This window comes from Eschrichtius robustus, chromosome 2 (genome assembly GCF_028021215.1).
Source record: "Eschrichtius robustus isolate mEscRob2 chromosome 2, mEscRob2.pri, whole genome shotgun sequence".
In the NCBI taxonomy this organism is placed as follows: Eukaryota; Metazoa; Chordata; class Mammalia; order Artiodactyla; family Eschrichtiidae; genus Eschrichtius; species Eschrichtius robustus.
In genome coordinates, this window is record NC_090825.1 from 171,698,134 (window position 1) to 171,724,341 (window position 26,208).

The following is a 26,208-nucleotide window of genomic DNA, read 5'->3' on the forward strand; positions in this document are numbered from 1 at the left end:
TTTCTTTCTTTTTATTTTTTTATAAATTTATTTATTTTATTGATTTATTTTTGGCTGCGTTGGGTCTTCATTGTTGCGTGCATGTCTTCTCTAGTTGCGGGGAGCAGGGGCTACTCTTCGTTGCAGTGTGCGGGCTTCTCACTGTAGTGGCTTCTCTTGTTGCGGAGCATGGGCTCTAGGCATGTGGGCTCAGTAATTGTGGCTCGCAGGCTCTAGAGCACAGGCTCAGTAGTTGTGGTGCACAGGCTTAGTTGCTCTGCAGCATGTGGGATCTTCCCGGACCACGGCTCGAACCCGTGTCCCCTGCACTGGCAGGCGGATTCTTAACCACTGCGCCACCAGGGAAGCCCCTAGCTAGGAGGTTTCTTTTGCAGAGGGGTACATGTTAGCCATTCTGAATGTACTTCCTGCACGGTCTAGGACTGAGGAAATGAGGGCCTATCTCATGGCAGACGGGTGTCAGGTTTTGGGCTATTATAACGTGGACAGGGAAAAGGAGAGAATGAACCCCGTGGTACTGGATTAGAATTGGAAGTATCAGTGTGACCTCAGTATTTTTAATATATATAACTAGCAAAGCGGATGTGTGTGCATACACACATCTGTTTCCTAGATCTGTCCACTGAGAGGGCCCAGAAGCAATGACAACTCAGTAGCAACGAACACATCTAGATGATGGTTTCCAAACATTCTTCTCTGATTAAAGGAATCAGGGCTCCTTGGAGAAATGACCGAGTCCAGGACTCGGCCAGAGAAAGCAGAGATGAGCCTGGGCCATTTTCGCGTGCAAGGAAGTCAGAAACCCCTCAAAGAACGACGGGGACACATCAAAAGCAGGCAGGAGCCAATGTGAAGGGGCTCCTACTGGCCCAAAATGGAACAATTTGAGCATCAAAGTACATAATAACAGTGCAGGATTAAACTAAGTAAATCCATTAAACTAAATAAGAATCCATGAGTCAGTACCAAGGGTTGCCAAACTATGAACAAGCCAAATAAAAAAGAAGGGAAGGCTTTTCCTTCCTGCAGAAAGTCAACTAATAAATGCAGAAGAAAAGACGGGGGAAAAAACATCACCATTTTGTAACCATTATGGCAAAAACTGATACAGGCAAAGACAACAGATGCTGAAACAGCCGATGAAAGTTTGAGGAATCACGTTATCTTTACATAGTCTGAGTATCTCCGCACAAGGTACTTAATCTTTACAGCTGGAGACAGCTTGGCGGCCACCAAAGGCTCAAGGTCAGTATCACCAGTGGGGGAAGAAATCTACACCACACACTCCTGATATGACGCACGGAGAAGGACCCGGCGTCACTTCGGGGTTTTCTGTTGCTGTGAAGGACACTGGAGGGTCAACTGTGAAACCTTAACAAGGGCTGTGAATTAGATCACAGTATTGCGTCAATGTTCATTTCCTGGTTTTGGTCATTGTACGGTTGTGGAAAATAACAGCCTTGCTTTTAGGATGTACACATTGAAACACACAGAGGGGTAAAAAGCCCTCACGTGTGCATCTGACCCTCAAATGGTTTAGGAAAAATTAATGACACGTGAAAAGTGGGAATCTGGGTGAAGAGTATGCAGGAACTCTCTGCACTGTTCTTACACCTCTCCTGTGAGCCTGAAACTTTAAAGTGAAAACTGAGAAATAAATAACAGCACGTGCATAGAAAAAGCTCTGGAAGGAAACGCACCCAATAGTAAACAATGTTCTCTCTGGGCAGTGGGAGTGAGGAAGGGTGGAGTGTGGCAGGGGACCTATGTGGATTTTTACCATTGTCATATACTTTTATAATTTCGAAGGAAAAAAAAATTTTTTTTAAGGATGAAATAGACCTAACCTCCGGGGCTGGGCTGGCATTTCCACAGAAGAAACCCCTGGTTCCTCACCTCGCCATCGGGTCCGATTGCAGGTGTCTGTCCTTCAGCGTTTTCTGCCTTCTGTTAGGAAAGACAGACACAGTCACCCCCCGATCGGGGAGGCCGAGGCACATGCACACACACAGCCGCGCCAGTCCCACCGAGAGGCGCACCTTCTTTTTCTTCTTCTTCTTCTTCTCCTTGGCGACCTGGGCGGCCTTGTGCTGCCGCACCAGCTCCGTGAGGTTAGCCACGTACTCGTCCGTCTGCTGCAGGAGGTAGGCCAGGCGCTTGTCCTTCTTCTGGTCGATGAGCTTGCGGTACCCTTCCTCGTCCTCGGCCTGCAGAAGCGCGCGGTTATGGCGTGTGCCCGTGACACGCTTGTCCACCAGCACCCAGGGCGGGCAAACCAGACTCAAGAAGCCCGCGGGGCTGCTGTTAACCAGCAGCCAGACCCACATGTAGGGAGCGCTGAGCTCACACCCAGGGCTGCGCTATATTCACACCTTTCACATAACTACTGACTCCCCTTCAGAACTTCCCCAGTTCCCACCCCGGGCCAGGCTCCTTGGGGACCTGCTGGACCCTGGCTGGACATGGTCCTGCCAGGGGCCATTTAAAAGCTCTGTCCCCTATGTCCACAAACACACCCAAATCCCAACCCTTCTCTCCACCTTGTCCGAGCCACCGCTCTCCCACAGACTGCCTGCCCCGGCTTTCTGAGAACACATCGGATCATGTCGCCCCCCACCCGCATCCCAGCTTACAGCCTCTCTCGGCTCCCCGTCATGGCCAGAATTAAATCCAAAGCCCTCCCCGTGGCCTGCAAGGCCCCGCATGGCTGCCTCCGGGACTCCAACCTCACTCTGCCCCACGCCACGCTGTTCCAGCGGCCGCTGGCTGAGCCTCACACACAGCTTCTTCCCGCCTCAGGCCTTTGCCCTCAGCTCCTCTTTGCTGGGAGGTGCTTCCCCTGATCTCCGCATTCGTGGGTCACACCCACCCTGCCCGTAACACCCAGTCAATCCCCACTCCCTGGCCCTGCTTTGTTCTCCTCAGTGCGCTTTTCACCACCCCAAACTATCTTGTCTGTCTCGCTTGGGCATCTGTCTCTCTAGGGCCAGCACGAGCCCCACCAGGGCAGGGACTCTCCTTCGTACTAACGTGGCCCCGTCCACTCAGCAATGCCTTTCAATATCGGCCTGGTCAGAGAACCCTCCACGAATAATACATGGTCAGACGCGAAGGGTGGGGTGGGAGGGAGGTCGGGCTCACACCGTCGGCGGCTCCTCCACCAGGAGGGGTGCCACCTCCACCTTCCAGAGAGCACAGAGCAGCCAGCTAACCAGCTGAGGTCACGCAGTCGCCAATGGTCAGTGACCGGGCAAAGGTCTGGAGTCAGGTCTTTCAGACTCCCAAACCCAAGCCCCTTCTTTCTCTGTCCTGCCTCTAACTCTGAGCACCAAAATGCCCCGGCATAACCCTGGGCGGTTGATCTGCCCCCATGCCTGCGACACCCAGCACCCGCGTGAAGGGACCCGGGTCATGATGGCCAACTGTACCATGAGCCTCCGCATTCTCTCCTTCTCGATTCTTTCATTCTCCTTCTTCTGTTCCCGCTCAGTGTTGGCGTGGTATGTGGCCACCGCCTTCGTGAGTTTCTGGATTTTGCCTGTGACCGACCTGTGATATTCTTTGAAATCCTTGGCGTGCTGAAGAATGCTGTTGAGGTATTCCTGCAGGACGCACACAGAAGAGCAGACTGACTATGGGACAGGAGTTGCCGTGGTGTCACCCCGAGTGAGACGAAACTTTAAAGGGGGCTTGGTGAAAACCAAGGGGACGCAACCAAAACGATACCGAGACACTGTCTGCCTATAAGGCCCAACATTCTCTGCGTGGCCTGTGTGGTGAAAAGGGACCCCCCCCCCACCTCAATGCGTAGCAGACGGGGCAAATGCCCTGGCAGAGACAACCTGGCAGTGTCTGCCACCCGCTGCAAGATGCACCCGCCCTCCCATCAAATCATTCACTGCTAGGGATTTATTTTAAGGAAAATAGCAGAGATTGGCCCAAAAACCCAAGGACAAGAATGCCTATCCCAGTATTACTTTTAACACTGGAAAGCTGAGAGTACGCTGCGTGTCCCCAAACAAGGAAACAGTTTCATAAATCACTGAATGCTGGGCACACTGAGATGGACAACACATACGTTAAGATCATGCTTCAATAATACTTTAAACAGCTCAATGTGCATATATATATTTTTAAAGGCAGCTGTTTAACTTTTGATTACTGTATGTATATAGACAAAAAAGGTCAGAATGATATACCAAGATATTAACAGTAGTTAAAACTGAATATTGACTTCTCTGTTATTTTAAACTATGCCAGTAACAGACACTGTTTGGAGGCAAACTTTAGAAAATATAAATGAATGAACAAACAGAATCACCCCAAATCCTACTTGAGTAGAGATTTTGGTCTCCTTGACGGATCTTGTAACAACCTCAGTCAGATCACGGACTGAGGACCCTCCGTGGCTCCCACCTCACTCAGAGCACAAGCCCAAGTCATCCTCCCGGCCCACAGGGCCCTGCACGCTCTGCCCATCACCTCCCCATTCTCACCTCCTCCCACCCTCCCCCTCGCTCACCCCACTCTGACTATACTGGGTCACTGTTTTTCACAGAACACTGGGGCACACTCCCCTCTGTCTGCAAAGAGCCTCGTCCACACATCGGTGTAGCTCCTCCCTCGGGGCTCTGCTCAGACCTCACATCTTCAGGGAGACCGTCCCCGACTGACCGTCCTCTGTAAAGGGCTCCTCCATCACTCCCTATCCCCGCTTCATGTCTCCTTACACCCTATTCACTCCCAATGTGTTATACGTGCGCTTGATTATGACCCACCTTTCCGTACTGTTTGGTTTTTGTCCACTGAAGTATTCTTAGTGCCTAGGATACTCTTATAATGAACAGAAAAGAGACTCGGACATCGTGCTGAGAGGAAAACCAAGACTCGACAGTGCAGAGCTGACGACTCAGGCACACGGTCAAGCCTGCGGCCGCGGGGACACACCTGGTGCTTCTGCCGGCGCTTGCGCTCCTGCTCTATCTTCTGCTGCTTCTCCAGCTTCTCGGTGATGCGGGCCTCGCGCAGGGACTGCCGCTTACTGCGCTTATAGGCCTTGGCGTTGAGGGCCGTCTCGAGGGCCGTGTCCCTCCTCATGCACACCACCACCTCCTGCCGCAGCTTCGGGAAGGAAGAGGAGAAACTGGCGACGGGCACGACTCGGTAACATCCACGCAACACGTGCACCTCCGTATCGCAAGCCAGGCAGCAGGCTGCCGCTCCCAGGAGCACCCGTGTGCACGAACGCATGCGTGGGGAGAACCCGTGGTGGGTGCCCGCGGGCGGGGCACGCACAGGGTAGGAGACAGCTGCTTCTGGACACCCAGCAGAGAGCCCTATGCTCAGGCCTTCAGGTTTCCAGCTTTGCCCTCCCTCAACCACAAACAAACTTCCTTATTGGTTGTTCAAAAGTAAAGGACCCTTAGAAATTAGACCCATCTAGGGACTTCCCTGGCGGTCCAGCGGCCAAGACTCCTGCACTCCCTATGCGGGGGACCCGGGTTTGATCCCTGGTCGGGGAACTAAGACCCCACATGCTGCACAACATGGCCAAATAAAATAAAATTTAAAAAAAAAAAAGAAAAAAAAAGAAAGAAATAGACCCATCTAAGTACCCTGCTTCAAGCTGGCCACTGCCACCTTAGGGAAGGCCCACACTTATTCATCCCAATGTCCCTCCACTGGGCAGGACATGGAAAGGAAGGGGGACGGTGAGCTGACAAGTGTGCTTGGGCACTGCGACTTTTGTTTTTTAAGATTTTTTTGATGTGGACCAGTTTTAAAGTCTTTATTGAATTTGTTACAATATTGCTTCTGTTTTATGTTTTGGTTTTTTGGCCGAGAGGCATGTGGGATCTTAGCTCCCTGACCAGAGATCGAACCTGCACTCCCTGCATTGTAAGGCGAAGTCTTAACCGCTGGACCACTAGGGAAATCCTGGCACAGCGGCTTTAATGGTCAGGGTACATTTAATAACTACCCAGTGAGCGGCTCTTTGAATCTAAGCATCAAGGCTGGCAGAAAGAGTCTCTTCCGAAAGCAAAGGCCCGCGCCTGCGCCCACCTGCCTCTGGAAGTTCAGCAGCCTCAGGGCCTTGAGCTCGATGGTCGCTTTGGTTCGCAAATCCCCGGCCAGGGACCCGGGAAGGTTTTCAAGTTCCTGAATTCGGTGTGCGATACGAGCCTGCAGCCTAGGGCACGAAGACAGAAAAAAGACAGGTGATGAGAGGTCTCACCTGTTTACAAGGAACCCATCTGTTCCCTTTCTTTGAAGCTGGAGCCTCAGAAGTACCCATCCCTCAAGGGAAGCCGATATGAATCATGAGACAGGAGATGGCCGAGAAAAGGATGCCACACAACACAGACTACATACAGGAGGGCAGCCACAGAGGTCTCGGGAGCCACAGCAAACAGGAAACCTGACGGGGCGCAGCTGGTTTCTGGCACATCAGCAGTGGGAGCCAGCCTCTGGAGTCAGGCGGGCCAGGGTCTCCATCCCAGCCCTGGGAATCTACTTAGCCCATGAGCCTCAGTGTCCTCAGCTATGAAGTGGGGAGACCCCTCAGAGCAACCCTACAGGCTTGGTCTGAAGTTCAAATGGGATAATCTCCTTACTCGGTCTTTCACACACTTATTGAGCACCTACTGTGTGCCAGGGACCACTCCAGGTGAAGGGATTCAGCACTAAACAAGACTAACAAGGCTGTTTGTTGCTCTCATGGAGCTCACAGCATTATCAGGACGACAGGCCTTAAGGAGTTAAAAAATTAAGTATCTATGGTAATTCCGGAGAAGGACTTTGAGGAGGGTCCTAGAGGGGAGGGGTCGGGGGTGGGCAGGGCCTCTATAAGGTGGGGACCTTGGCAATAAAGCTTAAATAACCACAAAGAGTCATGCAGAACATGTGCAAAGTCCCTGCGGCAGGAACAAGTCTAACCTGTTTAAACAGAAAGAGGAACCGGGACAGTCAGGTAGATGAGGACAGAGCATTGGGCAGGGGCTAAAGAGAAAAGGGTTACTCGATGGATAACAGGAAGCCAGTTTTAACCCAGGGAACAGATCTAACATAAGTTAATTGTAAAAAGAGACTTCAAACTGCTGTGTGGGAAACACTGCACAGGCAAGGATGGGAGCAGGGAGGCCAGGGAGGAGGTGTAGATCAGATGGCAGGGTGAACAGCGTTGGGGGGAAGGGAGCTGAGAGGGTTCACCAAGGGGACACCGAGGATGAGGGAGTACAAGCGAGGGTCAAGGAGCCGAAGGGTCCATGGTCCATTCAGCTGCTGCATGAGAACAGAGACAGAAGGGAAAACTGGGGGGCATAAGGCCATCTGGACAGGCCATCTTTAAGCCGTCCAGATGGAGCAGGTGGGGAGGCGCCTGGGTACAGGGGCTGGAGCTCCAGGGCACGTCACAGCTGGAGATGCACTCCGTTGACAGTCATTGGCACAGATTTACTGATGCAGCTGGGGATTTACGGTGAACAAGGCACAACCCCATCCCCTAATGGAGCTGACATTTACCAAGGGAGGCCAGCCCTGAACAGGTTATAAATGCAGTGGAGAAACAGGGGAGCACGAGGTGCTCAGGGAGTGAATCTCAGGCGCCCCCAGCAGTGTGGGACAGGGTGATACAGACCTACTGTGCACCAGGCATCTCACACAGCGCCCAGCGCTCAGGAGGCCTTGGCAAAGCGACCAACAACTACTGATGTTTGAGGAACATCCACCGCAAAGCTTGCCAGGTGGCTTTTTGAGTGCGGATGAGCCAAAAGTTGGATAATACACTGTGTTGGAGAGGTGAAACAGCACTTTCACTCCAACACATACAATCTCCATGGAGGGCAGTTTTGCAGAACTGATGAAATTTCCACGTGCACGTAAATCCCCTGCACCCAAACTATGCCGTGTTCACAAATTTATTCTGACATAAATGCACACACGTGAAATGAGAAATATGCAAGTGTAGTTACTACGGCATCGTTTTACCGAAAGATTAGAGAGCACCTAACGTCGATTCGGGTAAGACACTGGCTAAATAAGTCACAGTAGAGCCACCAGGCAGAATGTGTCCAGAAAAAAAAGAGCTTATTTTGTACAAATAGGGGATGATCCCTAAGATATTCTGCTAGGGGAGGAACAGTGCACATGTCAGGTACCATTTGGGGACCACACAGCCACTTGCACCTATCTGCCTGTACACATACTCGATTTCTCTGGAAGGATACACACTGACCCAGAGAACTGGGAGGCTGGGGACAGAGGCAGGAGGGTTATCTCTGGCTGCATACCCCATAGGCCTTTAGAAGTGTGAACCACATCAACGCGTGACCTGGGGGGGGGGGTGCGGCAACACCCTCACCTGTACTCCCGCTCCTGCAGGATCTCCACGGGGTCCAGGCCCCGCGGCTTCTGGATGGGGGTGATGCGGCTCTGCTTCTGGTGGAGCGGCACCATGGGGGCGGGCTGGGCCGGCTGCCCCGGCGACTGTGTCTGGGGCGGCATCACGGGGGAGGCAGCAGGAGGGACGGCGGGGGGCGCAGGCGAGGGGCGACCCGTTGGCTGCGGGGGGATCAGCTTCTGAGGTGTGCTTGTGGGGGCAGCAGCATTCGCCATGGGTCCTGGGGGGAGTCAAGAAGCAGGGCACAGCGTTGAGTTCCGAGTCCGTTCCAGGTGGAGATGACAAGCCTGCTGGGCGTTTACTGCCCTGGGGACTAACTCGTCCCCAAGGCTGACAAGGCCTGGGCAGCTCCCCGTAACCCCCACCTCTCACTGCCACACCACTCCTCGCCTATGGGGCTCGCTTCCTCTTCCTCCTCCAGATCTCAGCCTACAGGCCCCTTCCCCAAAGCCCCCTACTGGTCCAAGTGCTGAGTCTGGGTGTGCTCTTGCTATGCTGTGGCCTCACAGGAGCAGCAGTTGCCTGCCTTTCATCCACCCCAGCTCCAATGGAATCCTATTTAAGCGATTAGCCCTTCAATGCCCATCACTGAACCTCAGCGCCCGTGAGGATGGGGAATGAGTCCGTTTTATCCACTGCTTTGACCTAACAGATGTGACCTTCAAATAAGTACTAACTACATTTTACACAGAACACAGGAGAGACAGAACCCCGAGCCGCCCTGCCATCCTGCCTGCCTCTCACAGCTCTGGGAGGGAAGAGAGTCAGCCATAACCTCCAGGCTCGGGACACTGCGTCCTGAAGGACGCTGCCTGCAGCTGCAGCCGGGCCTCTCACTTGAGTCCCACGGTGGACTCAGTCATTCGTATCCTTCTCTTCCCGCGAGCAGCTTAGAAACCCCAGGGTCACCGCGAGCCACAAGACAAGGGTGGGCAGGTATAGAGGAATGGAACCAAACCCAAGCCTTTGGGAGCTGAGCAGTGCCAGGTGAGACCCAAAGAAGACGGCAGAGGCAGCGAGGACGCGTCCTCGGCCCGCTCTCTCTGACCGGGCTCATCTCAGGGTCTGCATGATGCAAACTTGACATGGGAGTCAGGGCACAGACGTGTCACCAGAACAGAGGGAACTTACCTTCAGGCCAGGGCTTGGGAGGCCCTCCGGGGGGCTGGCCGGGCATCCCGGGGGGCACGCCTGAGGGTCCTGGAGGGGGCATGTTGGGCCCTCCCATACCTGCACGCAGGGAGAAATGGACAAGAGGATAAAATGCGTCCTGTGTTTCTCCCTGCACCTGCCTCCCTGGGCAGCCCTGGCTCCAGGGGACACACCCAACAACAAGCCCCTCATTGTGGGCACCAGGGGAGAAAGGGGGCAGCTGGAGAAACATTTATCACGACAGCAACCCTGCTGTCGGGGAAGCCGATGGGCGGCAGAGTCCAGATTTGCCCGACACTGATGCCCACACCCCTGTCAGTTTGCTCTGAGACCCCTCCCTGCCCCGAGGGCCATGGGCGGTGGGCCTTACCGTGAGGCCTGCTGTAGTTTGGAGGTGCTGGTCCAGGACCGGGGCCTGGCCCGGGCCCAGGGCCAGGTCCTGTTGCGGACACAGAGGGTGGAGGTAGTGTTGGCATCTGCTGCTGCATCCCGGGCATCGGCCGCTTCCCCTGCACTGCCATCTGCAGGTGGTCAGGGAGGGGCTGCCCCCGGGCCAGCATCTTGTAGGCCATGATCTGAGCTCTGAGCTGGTGCAGCTGGTTCTGGTTAAAGGGGGTCGGGCCCCGGTTCTGCTGCCCCAAAGCCTGGGGGTCAGCACCATCCAGCGGGGCGCCTCCAGGCCCGGACGACATCTGCGGGCCCGAGGACGGGCCGCTGGCTGGAACCGGACTGGAGGCGTGCTCGGAGCCACCCAGGGGCGAGGGGTAACCTGCGGGGAAACGTGGATCCGAGCGGTCACTCGGCAGCACATGTCCAGTAATTTTTAAGGCAGAGACGGGAACCCTTGCCTGCTTACACTGGCCCCTACCCTGAGATTTCGTTCCCATGATTACACTGGCCCCTACCCTGAGATTTCGTTCTCATGATTCAAACAAGAGGCACCCAGAGGGCACACGCTCGCAGCTTGGATGGCGGCCTGCACAGCAGGTTTGGTTCGGCCCATCTCTCAGTAACCTGCCAACGATTAAAGCTGAGATGTCACACAGATCTGGGCTTTCTCTGGGCCTGCCCCCCTGCCCCTCGGCTTGGCCAGGCCCACTCCTCTCACTTCCATTACCTGCGGAGCCCCTGAGCTTCCCACCCCGTGACAGGAAGCCATGTACCCCATCGCTTCTCAAACTTCCCTGTTCAGAAAAGTACCTGGAGGGCTTGTTAAAGCTGAGTCCCGCCCCGCTCCTGAAATTCTGACTCAGCAGGTCTGGAGCAGGGCTGAGCCCAGGAGTCTGCATTTCTTCTTCTTTTTTTTTTTCGGCTGTGCCACGCGGCTTGCGGGATCTTAGTTCCCTGACCAGGGATCAAACCCAGGGCCCCGGCAGTGGAAGCACCAAGTCCTAACCACTGGACCGTCAGGGAAATCCCAGGAGTCTGCGTTGGGTGGCACCAGAGCTGCTATCCCGAGGAGCCCATCCTGCCCAGGGCTTGTCTAACACCCAGCGCGGAACACAGTTCTGTCCCACCAGTATCCGCTCTCCTAGGGCTGCTCCAAGACAAGACGCCCTGAACAGGGCACCAGCCAGGCACAAGCTAAACAGCCCCCTGTGGCAGGGTCTCCCACGAGGCTCAACTGTCCTAGGTCCTCTGAATCCATGCATGGGTGACCCGATTAGGAAAATGACCTCGGGACTTCTGGAGGGCAACAAACATGAAGAAAGAAAAGAAAGGAAACCATACCTTGGGAGTGCTGGTCCATGGGGCTTGGCGGGGGCCCCATCCCGGCGTGGCCCCCCGACCGCATCCCCATCCCCTTCATCTGGTTGTAGCGGGGGTCGTCCGACATGCCCTTCTCGTGCATGGACTCCATTGGCTACGAGAGTGGACAACAAGGCAGGATCAGCAAGGGGGGAAGGGAAGAGGCTGCACAGAAAGGCGCTGAGTGAGAGGAGCTCAATATCACTAATAATGCCCATCCAAAGTCGCCACGGCATTTACTGAACCGCCAACATGACCAAGTGGCTTAGGTCCAAGACATGGTCCTGACATCTACTTAGGTGTCAAGGCAGGTGCATGAAATAGTGCCACCCAGGGAACCTGCAGATTGGTGGTCTAGAGGCAAGGGGACAGCTGGACTAGGACATCAGGGAGAGGGTGAGGAGACACTTTCAGACAGCCAAAATCTCACAAGGAAAGGCCACACATAGCTCCAGGTCAGGAGCAGTTTTAGCTGGGACACCAAGCTCCCTGTTCATCATCACAAGAAGACCTTGTGACCACAAGTCTTTGGAAGGGGGACCCTCTTGCCTGGGAGACTGTAAATCAGAGAGACGGGCAGTAACTCCTGCCCATGAAGTATGGTAACAGTATGTCAAATGTCCTCACTGATCCAAGATTGGCCTCCCACCTGCTAGCTGGGAGGGAGGCTGTCTGCAGCATCGTTCTGCCCCTCCGCGGAGGCTCGATCAGATCCTGGTGGGACAGAAACACACATTTTCCCTCCTGATGCTCAGCACTAAGCACTCCCCCTACGGAACGGCTGGGAAAGGGGACATTTGCCGAGACCCTTCCAGGCCCTCTGTAGGCCCGGTTAATGCAAACATCCAGCTCTCTGGTCTAATAGTTGGCCCAGCAAAGTCAGCTACAGCTCAGTGTGCGCCGTTAGAGGAGGACGAGAGGGCACCGGGCTGGGAGCACGAGGGCCAGCTTCACAAGCAGAAGAAGCAGGGGGCCCTCGGGATGCTGAGGAGAACCCTGGGTGGGGCCCACCGGGTGGGGCCCACCCTCTGCTCCTTCTTCCCTGGGCTGGTGGAGCTGACTGATGGGCTCGCCTCCCCCAGAGCAGGAGCTCTGTGCAGGCAGGTGAAGGGCACTGCCAGACTCAGCTCCTAGGCCAGACACATGGCAGGCGTCTGACAAACATGTGTCAAGTGTCCAGGAGGAAGAAACAAAATGGTCAGAGAGGGAAAAGGAGATGGTGCTAGAGGAGAAGCTGGCCTCAATCAGCGTGTGTGTGGGGGTGGGGGGATGGGGGGAGATCACCAACAGCTTTCGAAGAGGGAAGTGACAAGACAGATACTGTATAGAAGTTGACAAAAATATATGGGGGATGGGGAGGGCAGGGAGTCACCTCACTGTGTGGGAGGTCAGAGATGTGGCACATGCCTGAGGGGCTGGAAGGGCCGGAGGGGTGAGATGGCTCTGCCACCAACTCACTGAGTGACCATCTCTCTGAGACCTTACTTCCTCGTCTGCAAAATGGGCAAAACACTATCCATAACATGCTATCCATAAGAGGGTATTTTCCTCATTTCCTTCAACCACCGCCCAGGAATGCAAAGAGAGAGCACAACCATTTGTGTTAAAAGAGGTTTTTTTCATCTCACTGGCAAAAGCATCCCTGATCAACTCAGGTAAGTGGTTAAGACAGTGGTGTCCGAGTACAGGATCAAGTGGGGACAAAGGGCACCTGCTGCTGTGCTCCGTGAGTTACCCGGGTGAGCCGAGCAGCCCGAGTGGAGGAAACCATGGGCTGTAAGCCATCTTTTAGGATTTGGACATTTTTAATTCATTAATAAAACAACGGGCGTGAGAGACAGAGGGTGGGGTGGCTGCCGGCTCGCAGCGGAGGCCAGGATGTGCTGCTCACCCTCCCGTCTCTGATGGTGAGGACCAGCTGGTGGGGCAGCGGGCCCAGGGCTCCCTACCTTGTGCATCTGGTGCATGTTGTCCTGAGGGTATCCTCCAGGCCCCTGGGTCGGGATGGGGTGTCCTGCTGAGGGAGGCCCTGGGCTGGGCCCCATCATGCTGTGGGCGGAGCCGGGTGAGGGACCTGGGCTAGGGCCCAACATGGCTCCAGGGGAGGGGCCCGGGCCCGGGGAAGGGCCTGGCCGAGGAGTTCCGCCCAGGGGTGGGTCTGGAGTGGACATCTTCACGGGAGCTGCGGACAGTGGTCTCCTGCTGGAAGAAAGTCCCAGTCAGCGTGGGGGTCACGGCCATCGGCTGGGCGGGTCAGGGCAGGTCAAGGACGATCACACACAGTCATGTCAGAGCACCCATCTGACAGGGAGTTGGCGCCTTTGACGGGCACCCCCAGTCACCCAGTCCTTTCTCCTCCATTCCTCTCTGAGGAGGTGATACATCAGGCACCCAAAATCAGATCAAAGTCCCCCGAGGAAGGGGTGGGACTCAGGAGGTGGAGGCACCAGGTGATACTGCCTCACTTCCCCTGGTATCTTTCTGATTACAACAGAGAGGACGTCGCAGGGCAGTGCTGACACACCCTTCACATCACTCCAACACTTGCTCATCTTCCTATTTAAGAAAAAAGAAGAACGTGACTAAGGCTCAAAGCCTTTGCTGGCAACAGCATCTGACTGGACCTTCATCAACTAAAACAAATATTCACAGCAAGTAATGCTGGTTTCCACTTAAGGCAGTGAGACCAAGTTTCCTTTAAAATACATGAATTTAAGTTTTAAAAGTAGGCTCCTTTAAAGAGAAGTATTACAGAACTAATGGCAATCTGATATCTCAAATACTTCAAAAGTGATATTCAAGTGCTGTAAACTAAAAATTGATGCCCGGAACTATGACCCCGAGCCTCCACAAGATCCAAAAATCAGGTAAAAAAATATCCAATGATGTTGGTAAGTCATGATTGCTATGATTGGTCTGTGAGCTGATAAATTTTATAAGTGCTCCCTACAGTAAGCGTTCAGTTTTCAGGGAACCCTCAATATGTTATGACTCTAAGTTCTATGGCTGTAAGTAAAATTCTCTTTAACAACCCCTTTCCTGATAAAGGAGTAATACATTCTCAGTGCTGAAATCTGGAAAACATAAAAAGAATACAGAAACTTAAAATTACCCATCGTCCTACCAGACACAGAGGTTAAGTGCTTGCTGGCCCTGCAGAGAGCGAGAAGCAACCCTGCCCTCCTTACCCCTCCCAGCAGGGTATGTGTGGGGAGAGAGGGCTGCAGCTCCTCAGAGACCCCCAGAGCTGTGATGATGGAGCCCTCTCAGGATGGAGAGCTGACTGGTGCTCCCGCTGGGACCCGGCCACACTCCAGTGCTTCTCCTTCGAGGCTATTACACACACAGACACTCGCTCTACAGAATTACTCAGCACATTCTAGGCCAGCTTTCTCTTCAGAGAATCATACCTACGACCTTTTCATCATTTAACAGTCTTCAAGACACAAATTCTAGCAGTTCCACCAAGTTCCCTGGTGCTGATGCATCCCGAGTTATTTAAAAGCCCCTATTTATTTACTTTTTAATTGGAGTATAGATGATTTACAATGTCGTGTTACTTGCTGCTGTACAGCAAAGTGAATCAGTTGTACATATACATATACCCACCCTTTTTTAGATTTTTTTTCCCATACAGGCCATTACAGAGTACTGAGTAGAGTTCCCTGTGCTCTAAAGTAGGTCCTTATTAATTATCAAAAGCCCCTCTCTTGTTGGCATGCCACAAATCTGCTTTTGTTTCTGTGGACTTTTTGGTTTGGGGAATGAATCTCTTTGCCCCTAAGCTCTACTGGGCTCTCCGGATTCTAAGGATAAATCTTGAAAAAGTACAGGAACATTTTTAATTCTCTTGACTCAAAAAAAAAAAAAAAAGTCTTCATTTGAAAGGTGGGGGTATATCTTCCTGGATAACAGATCAAAAGCCCGAACTTCTTCAGTCCAGTTTCATGACTAAATAACTGGAACAGAGAGGGTCAGAAATCTTGGCAGAGCCAGGACCAGCAGCTGTCACCCCTGCCTGCTTGTGAACACACCTGACCTTACGGGAAAACACTCCACCATCCTCCCGGCATCCCTGATCTCCTCCAAAGCTCAAGGAGCCTCAGTGCTGGACCTTAAATACACCTAACAGGAGTGCTGGAGAACTGACATGTGCTCACAATCCCTTCCCCACAAATCCAAAACCCAATACGCTCAAGGAAAAAAATCAAACTTTAAAAAAAAATAAATTCGAGACAAATTCATTTGGAAGCAAAATCTGACCTGATTCAAAAAGACCTGTACTCAGAAAATTCTAAAACTCTGATGAAAGAAACTGAAGAAACACAAACAGATGGAAAGATACACTGTGTTCATGGATTGGAAGAATCAGTGTTGTTAAAATGACCAAATTACCCAAGGCAATCTACAGATTCAGTGCAATCCCTATGAAAATACCCATGGCATTTTTTACAGAACTAGAACAAATAATTCTAAAATTTGTAGGGAAACACAAAAGACCCTGAATTACCAAAGCAATACTGAGAAAGAAGAACAGGGCTGGAGGTATCATGCTCCCTGACTTCAGACTACACTACAAAGCCAGAGTAATCAAAAGAGTATGGCACTGGCACAGAAACAGACACACAGATCAATGGAACAGAATAGAGCCCAGAAATAAATCCACGCATTTATGGTCAATTAATCTACAACAAAGGAGACAAGAATATATGCAGAAAAGACACATGCACCCAAATGTTCATAGCAGTATTATTTACAGTAGCCAAGATATGGAAGCAACCTAAGTATCCAGCCACAGATGAATGGATAAAGATGTGGTGTGCGTGTGTATATATATACACACACGCACACACACACACACATATATACAACAGACTATCACTCAGCCATAAAAAAAGAATGGAATTTTGCCATTTGCAACATGGATGGACCTAGAGGGTATTATGCTTAGTCAAATACGTCAGAGAAAGACAAATACTCTGTTGCCACTTATATATGGAATCTAAAAATAAAACAAATGAACATAACAAAACAGAAACAGACTCACAGATATAGAGAACTAATGGTGACCAGTGGGGAGAGAGGAGAGGGAGGGGCAAGATGGCGGTAGAGGATGAGGAGGTACAAACTACTATGTATAAAATGAATAATCTACAAGGATATATTGTACAGCATAGGGAATACAGCCAATATTTTATGATAACTTTAAATGGAGTATAATGTACAAAAACGTCTGAATCACATCGTACACCTGAAACTAATATTGTAAATCAACTATACCACAATTAAAAAAAAAAAAAATTTGACCTGATTCAGCTCCATGTGACTATTCACACATTCTGCCGCACAAACAGGATGCTCTTTGCCCTGCCACGTGACAGCGGTCTGTGCCCTGTTATCTCGTTTGCTAAAATGCTGATTCTAGAGTTGGAAACCTCTGGTCCAGGGGTTTGTCTACAGGGTGGATGCACCAGCAATCACACTTCCCAGGTGGGCAGCCGAGTGATACGGACGTGGCCGTGGCTGGACTGAGGATGATGGCTCCTCGGGGCTCCCTTCTGGGCCCTTTGTGTCCACAGGCCCTCTCTTCGGGTCCACAGAGCGCTGCTGAGGCGGGAAGAGGGACAACAGTCCTGCAGCTCCTTAAGGAACCTGTGGCATCTGGCAGCTCATGGTTTCTTTCTCACCTGGAGGTCTCCACTCGAAGTCAAGCCAACTGAAACTGATGGCAAAATAAAATCCACACCACCCTCCTATCTAAAGACAGACGAACCGATGTGCCTCTGGAAGGACAGCTCTTCCCAAGGTCCCTCTAGGAATCAACTGCCTCCTCTCACAGCACCACTAACGTCATCGGTGACACACAGCAGCTCACCAAAGACATAGGAGGGCAGCGAAAAAGACTTTCACGCCCGAGTATGGCAACCTTCGCCTTCAAGAAGCATGGGCTTTCACAAAACCCTTTTTAAATGGCATTTCCTTCAGAAGCTGCCACCTCTGAAGGGTCAGGTTGCAATGAAACAGGTACGGAGCCACCGTCAGCAAACTCGTTTCTGGACTTGAAAGCTCAGACACACGTGGCAACGACAGTAAAGGAGATCCAAAAAGTGCAGACACAATGCAAAACCATCCTGAGCAGCAAAGCAGGTAGGGTTCCATCAAAAGCCCCACCAGGGGTTGGTGCTGGTGCCACCTGTGGACACAGGAGGGCAGTCCTACAGCATAGCGTTGGAGAGAACAGAAAAATGGAACTGGGGAGCGGCTCTCGGGTCCTTGGTGTAGTACTGAGGAGGGGGATCTTGAGTTCTGGCATACCTAAAGTGCCCTGATCGTAGGTATACAGCTGGATGAATCCTAGATCAGACATAGCACTTCCAACATTCCAGAAGGGGTCTTTGGCCCCTTCCCATCCAGAACCACCCTCCCGGTGGAACTCCTGTTCTGACTTTCTCACTGTAGGTTAGTTTCGCTTGTTACTGAACTCAATCTGAAAAGAGGGTCAGGGACTTCCCTGGCGGTCCAGTGGTTAGGACTCTGCACTTCCTTTGCAGGGGGTATGAGTCTGATCCCTGGTCAGAGAACTAAGATCCCACATGCCGTGCAGTGTGGCCAAAAAAAAAAAGAAAGAAAAAAGAAAGAAAAGAAAAGAGGGTCATATAATTTACTTCTGCTCATCGCTAGGTCTGGGAGGGGCGGGCATCCATGCAGTTGGATGCTACTGTCAATTCTCCTGTTCCCAGATGTTGTGCTCCCAGGTTTTAGCACACATAAAGCTGCTGTGAACAGTGTCATTTGGTGGATGTGGGCGCTCATTTTCCTTGTGTGTCCAGGAGGGGAACTGCTGGTCATGAGGGAGGCATAACTTCACCTTGGCAGATATTGTCAGTTTTCCAAATCAGCATGACAATCACATACACCGCCCTCCCTGCAGCAGCTGGGTGAGCGTTCCAGTTCCTCTAAATCAACTCTTGGTGCTGTCAGTCTCTTTAATTTGTAACTGTTCTGGTGAGTGTATAATCGTACCTTATTCCAGTTTTAATTTGCATTTCCCTTGTGACTAATAGTGTTGCACCTTTCCATATGCTTACTGGCCACCAAGAGGTCCACTTTTGTACAGGCTGTAAGCTTTCACTAACATTTTATTGGGGATATGTGGTTGCTATTACTGTCTCCCAGCGATGAAGAGAAGTTCTTAATTTTAATGATGTCCAATGTATCAAGTCAGTTCTTTTATGGTTAGTGGTTTTGGGGTCCTGTTTAAGAAATCTTTGACTACCTGTGACAATGAGAAATAATATATTTGGTCTCTGCCTTCAGTTCCTGACAGAGTTCCTAAAACCTGTGTAGTGATAGGAGTGATAAGAGCATCTTACACAGAGCTCCAAAATCCCTTAGAATTTCCTCAGTGATAGGAGTGTCCTTTGTTCTAATGAGGCTACTCTAGGTGGGCTCCTGGATGGCTTCAGGATGGGAGCTGGTCGTCAGAAAGATCAAACCATGGTGAGAAGCTTAGAACCTTCATCCCCACCCCATTCTCCAGTGAGGGGAGAGGGGCTGGAGATTGAGTTAACCGATCATGGCTACGTGATGAAGTACCATAAAACCCCTAAACTATGGCATTCAGAGAGCTTCTGGGTTGGTGAACACATCCACGTGCCAAGAGGGTGGTGCACCCCAACTTCATGCGGACAGAAGCTCCTGTGCTCCGGGCCTTTCCAGACCTCACCCTATGTATCTCTTCTTCTGGCTGTTCATCTGTATCCTTTATAAACCGGTAAACGTAAGTGTCTTCTTGAGTTTTTTGAGTTGTTACAGCAAATTATCAAACCTTATGAGGGGGTCATGGGAATCCACGTTTGTAACCAAGTTGGACAGAAGTGTGGATAACCTTGGGACCCACTACGTGCGACTGGCATCTGAAGTGGGGGGCAGTCCTGTGGGACTGAGCCCTTAACCTGTGAGGTCTGCACCAACTCTGGGTAGTTAGTGTCAGAATTGAATTGAACTGTAGGACACCCTGTTGGTGTCCACAGGAACTTGGAGAATTGGTTGGTGTGGAACACCCACGTTTGGTGTCAGAAGTACTGTCAGAAGTACTGTGACACTTTACTACCCAAGATCATGGAGATAGAGAAAGGGAAGGAATATTTTAAAGTCCAGGGGGATTGTGACTTGTTCCCGCCTCCTAGTGGTTTACAATTATTGAGGACGAATCAGTCACAAAGAAAGCGCAGGGAGGTAAGATCCAGTCAGAGAGGGGAGGGAAAGGAGTGGTCCCACTTGGTAATAAGGACAGGAATTTATTTCCTCACTGAGCCTGCACCACCACCCTACGAGGAAGGACTACCAGACAGAGGGGTCCCTGAGGCTCACAGGCCACCCAGTGGGTCAATGCAAGAGCTGGCGTCACAAGCCCAAGGCCATAGTAGAGCTCAGACTCTGAGCGTGGACTCTGCCACCTGCCAGTGGCACAACGCCGCACTCCCTGAGCCTGTTTCCTCTCTGCAGGCTGGGGCTGAGACCAGTCCCTCCCTCAGGGGTCGCTAGCTGTGTCACACAACCTAACACACGCCAGGCACATGCCAGCAGCAAGCGCTACCACGCTGCTGGTGAAATCAGCCATTAGCGCTCCGGACGCACGGCACTCAGGACAACAGGCTCAATTCCCTCCTCGGGAAGTAGAGGTTGCACGAGGCAGCTCCGCTGACCTGGAGGAGCAGCGGCTGCCTGAACGCCAGCACAGCCTTGGTGCAAGTGAGGACCAGCTGTCAAAAGTGACCGCGGTCCAGCCTGACAATCAATGGATAGGATTTGGGCCACAAACTCTCCCTTGCCTTTTTAGCTCCCACTGCACAAAGGAGTTGTTCTTAGCCATCATCAAGCCAGCCCTTCCTGAGGTGCGGGGCTGGGCATGGCCCTGCGGAGAGCCAGAGAGGGTGTGGGACGGGATACCAATGTGCTCCTACCCAGGGCGGGCCAGACAAGTTCAGCCAGGAATTTCAGAAGAGAGATAAGATCTGAGGGCAAGGAACACCCCTCTCCCCAAACCCCTTCTTCCCTCATCATCAAACACCCCTGCCCTCCTCATACAGGAAACTAAAGATCTGGCATTTTCAGCAAAGCCCTTGGGTCCCCTAGGTCATCCTCAAGGCTGCCTCAGGGGGGTTCAGGTGGCTTTCTGGTGCTGCCTGGACTCCCGCAACAAGTCCCTCTCTGACAACTCACTTGGTGTCTGGGCTGGAAGAGGTGGGGCAACTTTGCACAACACAGAAATCCATCTCAAACCAGACAGACAACCCAAACCTAAGCAGGCGAGAAAAGCGAAGGACAAGGGGATGCAGGGGCCAAAATGGCAAAGCCACTAGCACGTGTGTGTCTGGGAGCCTCATCGAGATGTGTGTGGCCCGAGGGGCAGGGGTATTTGGGGGTTCCACGAGAGGGGAACGGAACCTTGGGCAGGTAGCCCGAAGGCATGTGACAGAAAGTAAATGTACTCCAGGGCCAGAACCAAAAAGCTGAAAACTAAAGACAGTTCAGGAGACTGTGAGATGAAAACAGACTCCCAGGTTCCTGGGGCCAAAGGGTCTGGAAGGGACTCAGCCATTTCACCTCAATTTCTCTGAGAAGCCCCCCAGCTGCCGAACAACCAGAACTGCCCGCAATCCATGCTGTACAAGTCAAAGCATCATTAAAAATGAATGCGGGACACGGTACACGTGGACACAGAGGATGGTCCAAAATGAAGCAGGGGAACAAGGCATCGTCAAAGTTAGGGGTGCTTGGCCCGAACCCCACTTTACTAAGAAGAACAATTTCTGCACGTTAATCCGAGCACAGAAGCCAGAAAACACGTACCAAACTGCCAGCGGCTCTCTCTGGAGGCGTCTGTTGGGGAGCTTACACTTTCCACATCACAGATTTCTGGACTTTTTCTTTGTGTGTTTGTTTTAACTATTACTTTTGTAAACAGATTTTTAAAAAACACTTTAAGGAAAAAGAAAAAAAAAAAGCCCTGGATCAGAAAAAATACCTGGGAGATAAACACCCAGAAAAGATGCCCCAAGAAGTGCCTTTGTGGAAATAAAGGAGGAAGATGAAAGGATCTGCGGACTGTGTTATTTTCCACCTACTTTCAACTTCACCAAAATCACTATGCCGACATTCACATGCGGAACCAGACCTGCTTGAGGATCAGAGGTCTAGTTTCTTCTTTCGTACCACTCTTAGCGTTTCTCTTAGAAATAAAAAAGGACCGTGGTGGCTGGCCACTGTGGCAGGACAGGCTGCCAACAGGTGATCGGGACCCTCTGAAATCTGCTTGCTGAGATTATGGGTTGGCTTTTTTTTTTTTCCATCTTGCCTAAAAACCAGCTTTATATTTAAGTTTGGTCCCAGGATGGCTGCTCTTTTGTTTTTTGGGGCGTGGAGAAATTTGTTCGAAGACACATTTCAGCAGCAGCAACACTGCGGTCAAGTCAGGACCCGGCGCTCAGACGGTGCAAGGTGGCCGGGCCGGATGGCTTCAGCAGAGCCAGCCCCATCCGCCACATTTAAACTACAAAATGAGATTTCCACCTCCCCCATCCCCACCCCCGCCACACTCCACGACTAAGAAAACCCTCCACACCTGACCTGACGGTGTGGGGTGCACTAGTCCTCGAACCTGCAAGGACGTGCAGGGCGGGGCACCTGTGGTTTTAAGGACCGCGTGGAAATGGCTTATTCCTGAGACCCTGGGAAGCTGGCTGTTCTGTGGCATTTCCCTTGCAATATAATTAAGTAGCAAAACCTTGCCCTACATTTAAAAGGGAATGCATTTGAGAAACTAAAAAGCCATGTTGTGATGATAAATTACAGTGTCTTCTCAGTTCTACCTCAGAGGTAGACATGCCAAATTGCTACCAAGTACTATTTTTAGCACTGGGAATTATATATCATTTCATTCATTGGAATCCTCCCCCCTGCCCTTTTTAAGTTTTTCATTCATCTGAAAACCACTGAAGAGTACCTCCCCATCTATAACATGGCAGGAGACATGAAGACAACCAGGCCAGCCCTCTGCCCTCGGGGAGTTCAAGCTCTAATCCAGCAGGGAGATAAACTGTCCACACTTCAAGAACACAAACACGAGCCTATCTACACAGGTGTTTTCCAAACTCTTTTTACCATGACCCAGACTCCAATGTGACCCAGCACAAACACGCATCAAGTAACCAAGACAAGTTGTACAGTTCTGTCCAGACCCTGCCCCCCGTGAAACCTGGGTAGACTCTCCTCCTTTTCTCTGTTAAGCCTGACCAAGCCCCGCTGGATGGACGTCATGACCCACCACTGGGTCTGCTGTGGGGCCTGCTCTGTACTCAACACTGAGCACGATGCGTGACCTGTGCGTGTCCCCCATGACAGGGACGCACAAAGTGCAAGTGTGGCCAAGAATAGGTGGGGCGGCGTGGCACCTGTAACTGCCGAGTGTCACTCGTGACAGACCCCCAGCCACCCCCAAATACTTAGGGAGAACAAACTCTGTGCTGAACAGGGTTCTAGGCACTGGCCATGCAACAGAGAACAAAGTCCCTGCCTGGTGGGACGGACAACTGAGTGACAGAAACAAGCACACAAATAAATAGCACACAATGTCACGCAGTGGGTGGAAGTGCTATGAATAAAGTAGCAGGGTTAATGGTCAAGCTTACGGGAGGTGCGTTTCCAATCATGGTGGGCAGTGATGGGGACACATCTGAGCAGAGACCTGAAGTGAAATGGGAGCCAGTGGCTATGGACAGGCAGAGGGACCAGCAAGTGCAAAGGCCCTGGGGTGGGACCCTGAAGGAGGAGAGCAGGCGAGAACGGTGTGGCAGCAGATGAGGTCAGAGATGGGCAAAGAGGGCAGATCACAGGCCTCAAGGGCAGTGGTAAGGAAGTCAGAGTCTACCCTAGGTGCAATGGGAAACTACTGGAATGTTCTGGGTGAGGCAGCGACATGGTCGGATGATGGTTTTAGAAGACTTTTCTGTACAGGCAGATGGAATGGATGTGAGAGAATGAGAGGAGACAGGGATGACCAAGGTGACCAGCAGGGCCTCAGCTAGCACATGCCATTTGAAATATAAAGGGTGTCCCTTCCTTGGGGGCGACCAGCCCTGGAACCAGGCTTAGTTTAGCAAAGCCCAGCCAGGCTGGATTCCAGCCCCAACTTGCATCCCCTTGGTTCATGACTGGCGACTGAGGTGCCAACTGGGGACTATGGGAGAACCAGGGGGTTTTACGCTCAGAGAGGTTACGTTGTTTGCCCAAAATCACGTAGGAATAGAGTCCTGCCTACCTCAAGCCTGTCCAACTCTAATGCCTGAGTAACTGATTCAGGCTGAGGATCAGAAGACGGAGGAGGAGGAGGGTCTGGAAGAGCACAAGGTGCAGCAAAGAGAAGCACTCCAAAGGCGGGAGCCTCTGAGGGGTGTTTCGAGGAGGCAGATGAGGGCGCTCAGCGCGCTGGCGGTCCAGGCTGTGGTCGGATGTGTGCTCTGCGGTCATCAGGGCCAGAAGCAGCTCCCAGGGCACATCGAGGAGCCCCCTGTGCTTCAGCGTCACCATCAGGACAAGGAGGCACCCACTGTGCCCCTTTACTGGGACTTTCAGAGCAAGGTGGGGTGGTACACATCAAACCCTGCCCCCTCAAGTCTCTCACTGTAACAGGTGAGGCAGCAACTGCCACTCGGCCACCTGCTTCCTGAACCAGCAGGGCGCAACCTGCCAGTGAAAGGAGAACTTAAACCACGCCAAGGAGCCATTTTAAAGCCCATCATCTTTTTCTTTTCCTTTTTTTTAATTTTATAGAAGTATAGTTGATTTATAATGTCGTGTACAGCACATTAATATGTGTATTCTTTTTCAGATTCTTTTCCCTTATACGTTATTACAAAATACTGAGTACAGTCCTCTGTGCTATACAGTACAGGTCGTTGGGAAAGCCCATTCTCTTTATCACACTCCTGCGGGTGGTAAACTTCACACTGAGCAAAACTCAAGACTGTTCCCAGTTACAAGTGCCCACACACAAAAATGAAGACATGGCCCTTCAGCAAAGTAACAGAACCCCAAACAAAGCCCTGGAAACCAGTCTGGGTTTCTAGGAAGGGGCCAGCTACCTGTTTTCTAAAGAAAGCCCCTTCCCTGAGGGAACTGGAGGGAAATGGATGCATCCCTTTCCTTCCCTCTGCCCTGTGAAATATGATCTCCCAAGAGACCCAGCTACACCTGGTGCCTCCCACAAGGTCCTTCCCCACACAGGAAGATGAGTGGAGGCCAAATTTCTCATGCCCATCAAATCCATATCCTGAAAAATTTGCACGCAGCTAACAAAACTCCAAGATATCACCGATCCTATCAATGAGCTTAATACTTCTTAGGGATGACATCTGGAAGGTGATAGCAACAGCAACTCAGTTCTGATGTATTCACCCTCGGACATCTCCCTCCAATATTCTCGCCGCTGTTACTTCCCTTTTATAGTAGGTTTGGCGTATTCCTTTGATTTTAATTTAAAAAAAAACTCTCTCTTCCGTGTTCCAATCAACGTTACAAGTTATGAGGAGATATATGAAATGCAAAACAAACACTTGATATTTTTTAAAACCCATGCCACCAGACACACTTCCCTCTTTCCAATGCTGTATGGTGAAACTGCAAGCACACAATTTTTTTTTTTTAAGCACACAATTTTTAAATTATTAAGGACAAAATGAAGGAGCTGATTCCTTTGCTACCACTTTGAAAACATACAGAACTATTAAAATGGGGCAAAAATCTGTTCTGTATCTCAACCCGCTAGGATGTTGTAGAGATCATAATATATGACAACGGCTACAAACTGTTTAGTCTTGTGTGTCAGGCATCGTCCTAAGCACTTAACGTTCGTCATCTGTCATCTTGTTGTTGTTTAGTCCTTGCAGCAATCCTACAAGTTCGGTACTATTACTGTCCCCCTTTGCAAATAAGGAGACAGGAGCGGAGAACAAGGTCCTTGTCTGCCTGTTCCCAGCTAAACCCCCAGCCCCCAGCTGTGCCTGGCTCGTGGCAGGCACTCAGTGCACACTTGTTTGCTATACGAACAGGGAATGCGTGGCTGGGCTACTTCTTGCACAACTGCAGGGGGCGCCATTCACGTTGTGCTCTGTCTCTGGTGACTGTGAACGCCCTCTGTGCCATGGTAGCCCTGATAGCCCAGGCCAAAATCTGCTGTCATGTCTGAGGACTTACAAGGTGCCAGGCACTGTCACCCCCATTGCCTTGAGGCACCAAGAGGGAAAGTGGCCAAGCCAGCAGTCAGACTTGGATGTTCGACCCGAGAACTCCTGGTGAAATATCCCTGGACCTTAGTTTCTTCACCTGCAGAACGTTCTCATGGGATATTCACCTAACACAACTAATCCCTCCCACTCTCCCACATCTGATAAACAGCTAGGACCTGAAGCTGGTCTAGGATTACCTCCCAATGTTTTGAGGGTCCGCAAGGAGTAGCAAAGGTATATAAATAAATACGTGTTTATGTTGGAGTGCTTTTCACTGACAGGAAGTTTGGAGACCACTGCACTGCCCTACACAGAAGCTCTGATGAGGTCACCCCACCACCACCCCCAGCTCAAAAACCTGCAAGATCAACATCTCCTGAAGTGCTGGACACAAAATGATTTTAAGTGGCATGCGGAAGAACGTTTATTATTTTCATAATTGTGTATGCATTGATTTTAAAGAAAATTATAAAAATATATATAACCGGCACATCAAACCTGGGATTTCTGGGATACAGAATGACTCTAACTTATGTTTTCAGTTTTTTAAACAGTTAATTTACAAATACATATATATATAAACAATATTAACTCCAATAAATTGAGGGCTCGTTACATGCC

At 51.3% G+C, this 26,208-nt stretch overlaps 1 protein-coding gene across 7 annotated transcripts in view; it reads right to left on the reverse strand.

The window, feature by feature from the left end:
• The window catches only part of SMARCA4 (SWI/SNF related BAF chromatin remodeling complex subunit ATPase 4), a 148,117-nt gene that overhangs the window by 58,043 nt on the left and 63,866 nt on the right, over positions 1-26,208 (reverse strand). For 6 of the 7 annotated variants that reach the window (XM_068536968.1, XM_068536967.1, XM_068536963.1 and 3 more), the window contains exons 2-11: positions 13,249-13,501; positions 11,282-11,414; positions 9,921-10,319; positions 9,530-9,628; positions 8,360-8,618; positions 6,064-6,190; positions 4,948-5,121; positions 3,429-3,602; positions 2,040-2,207; positions 1,897-1,947 (exon numbers count right to left, since the gene is read on the reverse strand). In XM_068536968.1, coding sequence (XP_068393069.1) covers positions 1,897-1,947; positions 2,040-2,207; positions 3,429-3,602; positions 4,948-5,121; positions 6,064-6,190; positions 8,360-8,618; positions 9,530-9,628; positions 9,921-10,319; positions 11,282-11,414; positions 13,249-13,501 — 1,837 coding nt within the window. The remainder of the gene's footprint in view (positions 1-1,896; positions 1,948-2,039; positions 2,208-3,428; positions 3,603-4,947; positions 5,122-6,063; positions 6,191-8,359; positions 8,619-9,529; positions 9,629-9,920; positions 10,320-11,281; positions 11,415-13,248; positions 13,502-26,208) is intronic. The other variant, XM_068536965.1, reaches the window with a different exon arrangement.